At 40.5% G+C, this 1566-nt stretch overlaps 1 protein-coding gene across 1 annotated transcript in view; it reads left to right on the plus strand.

Annotated features, from left to right (window-relative positions):
• The window catches only part of cacna2d3a (calcium channel, voltage-dependent, alpha 2/delta subunit 3a), a 107933-nt gene that overhangs the window by 49994 nt on the left and 56373 nt on the right, over positions 1-1566 (plus strand). Inside the window, exon 7 of the mRNA XM_035656128.1 lies at positions 1067-1278. Within this exon, the coding sequence (XP_035512021.1) occupies positions 1067-1278 (212 nt within the window). The remainder of the gene's footprint in view (positions 1-1066; positions 1279-1566) is intronic.

A 1566-nucleotide genomic window follows, 5' to 3' on the forward strand; every position in this document is an offset into this window, starting at 1 on the left:
GTGTGTGTGTGTGTGTTTGTAATTAAATCGCTGTCTGCCTAAAGCAGAGTGAAGGATGTGTGGGAATCTTCAGTGACTGACAGCTAGAGACTGGAGGCTAGAGAGGGGGAGGAGGAGGGGGCAGAGTAGATAGAAAAAGAGAGAGGGGGGTAAAGAGACAGGTTGAGAGAGTTTGTAGAGAATAGAGAATGGGTGAAGAAGATGGGGAAAATTAACATTTTCAGGTAAAGTGGAATGACTAAGAAGTACTATAATTAAGAAAAGTAGCCCTTCGAATGGGATTGGTGAATGCATTTTCTATGTGGCATGTTAGAAAATTTATGAAAAGGCTTTTTCTCTTTCTTATTTTTATCTTTTGACCTCTTGCAAATCAGTGTTAATTATGTTTTTTTTTAATATCTCACATCTCTGTCTACATCTGACATATATATTCTGTGTAGCTCTGGCTATCAAAAGGCCTCCTCCACTGTCTATTGTTAGTTTTCTGAACTGAAGGAATCCAAATGCTGCTTTATGCTGCATAAAGTCTCTAAACTTTATAATCTAATCTAACTAAATTCATTCTATTACTTAAAGTTCACCAAATTTAGAAAGAAATGGTCACTATGATAAGAGTGTGTTCTATAGATTATTCAGTGCAATTTGGACATGGGTTTGTAGAAAGGGATGTTTCTGTTGAATTTTTCAGTGTTCTGAGCACTACATTCACCTCCATTGTACTGTGCTGAAAGAAATCTCAAATCTCTATCTGCATGGCTAGAAACAACTAGAAGTATTGTAATTAAATGTGAATTTGTAATTTAGGTGTATTGTGTAATTTGGAAGAACTGAACCTCTAAAAGTAGCACACTGTAGTGGCAGAGGTTTAAAAAGCAGATGATGCATGTTTCAGAAAAAATTCTGTTGTGACAGAAAAAGCAGTGAGCTTTGGCCTCAAAGAACAGATTTCCTGGCCACCTTTTTTTCTGTTTCAGCCAAGGTTTGCTTTCCTTTCGTGCAAATTATGCAGCTCTAGCACTATTGCAGCTCCTCCTTTATCTTTGACTTGTGATGCTGATTCTTCAAGGGATCAAGTGGAAGCCAGATGAACACGGGGTCATAGCTTTTGACTGCCGTAATCGGAAGTGGTACATCCAGGCTGCCACTTCTCCAAAGGATGTGGTCATCCTGGTGGATGTCAGCGGCAGCATGAAAGGCCTCAGGCTGACCATCGCCAGGCAGACTGTCTCCTCCATACTGGACACTCTTGGAGACGATGACTTTTTTAACATCATCGCTGTAAGTCCACGCAAATGTGCACACAGTTGTGAGCAGGGTACATAAACTACGTAACCTCTATGTTTTTTAAATGCACACACACAAGCCCACATCCTCTCCTCCTCAGATCAGAGGAAATGCTGGAACGAATCAGCTTTCTCTCCTGTCACGCTCACAACCAATTAGCACTCAGCTGAATGAAGATTTGAATTGCAAAAGAGACAGTTGTGATTGGATCCCACCTCAGGCACCCAAACCATTGTTATCGCATCTTAGTCTGATGAAACTGTGTGTGTGTTTGTGTGCGTG

The sequence above is a fragment of the Morone saxatilis genome, unplaced genomic scaffold (assembly GCF_004916995.1).
Source record: "Morone saxatilis isolate NCDOM2014 unplaced genomic scaffold, NCSU_SB_2.0 Contig15, whole genome shotgun sequence".
In the NCBI taxonomy this organism is placed as follows: domain Eukaryota; kingdom Metazoa; phylum Chordata; class Actinopteri; family Moronidae; genus Morone; species Morone saxatilis.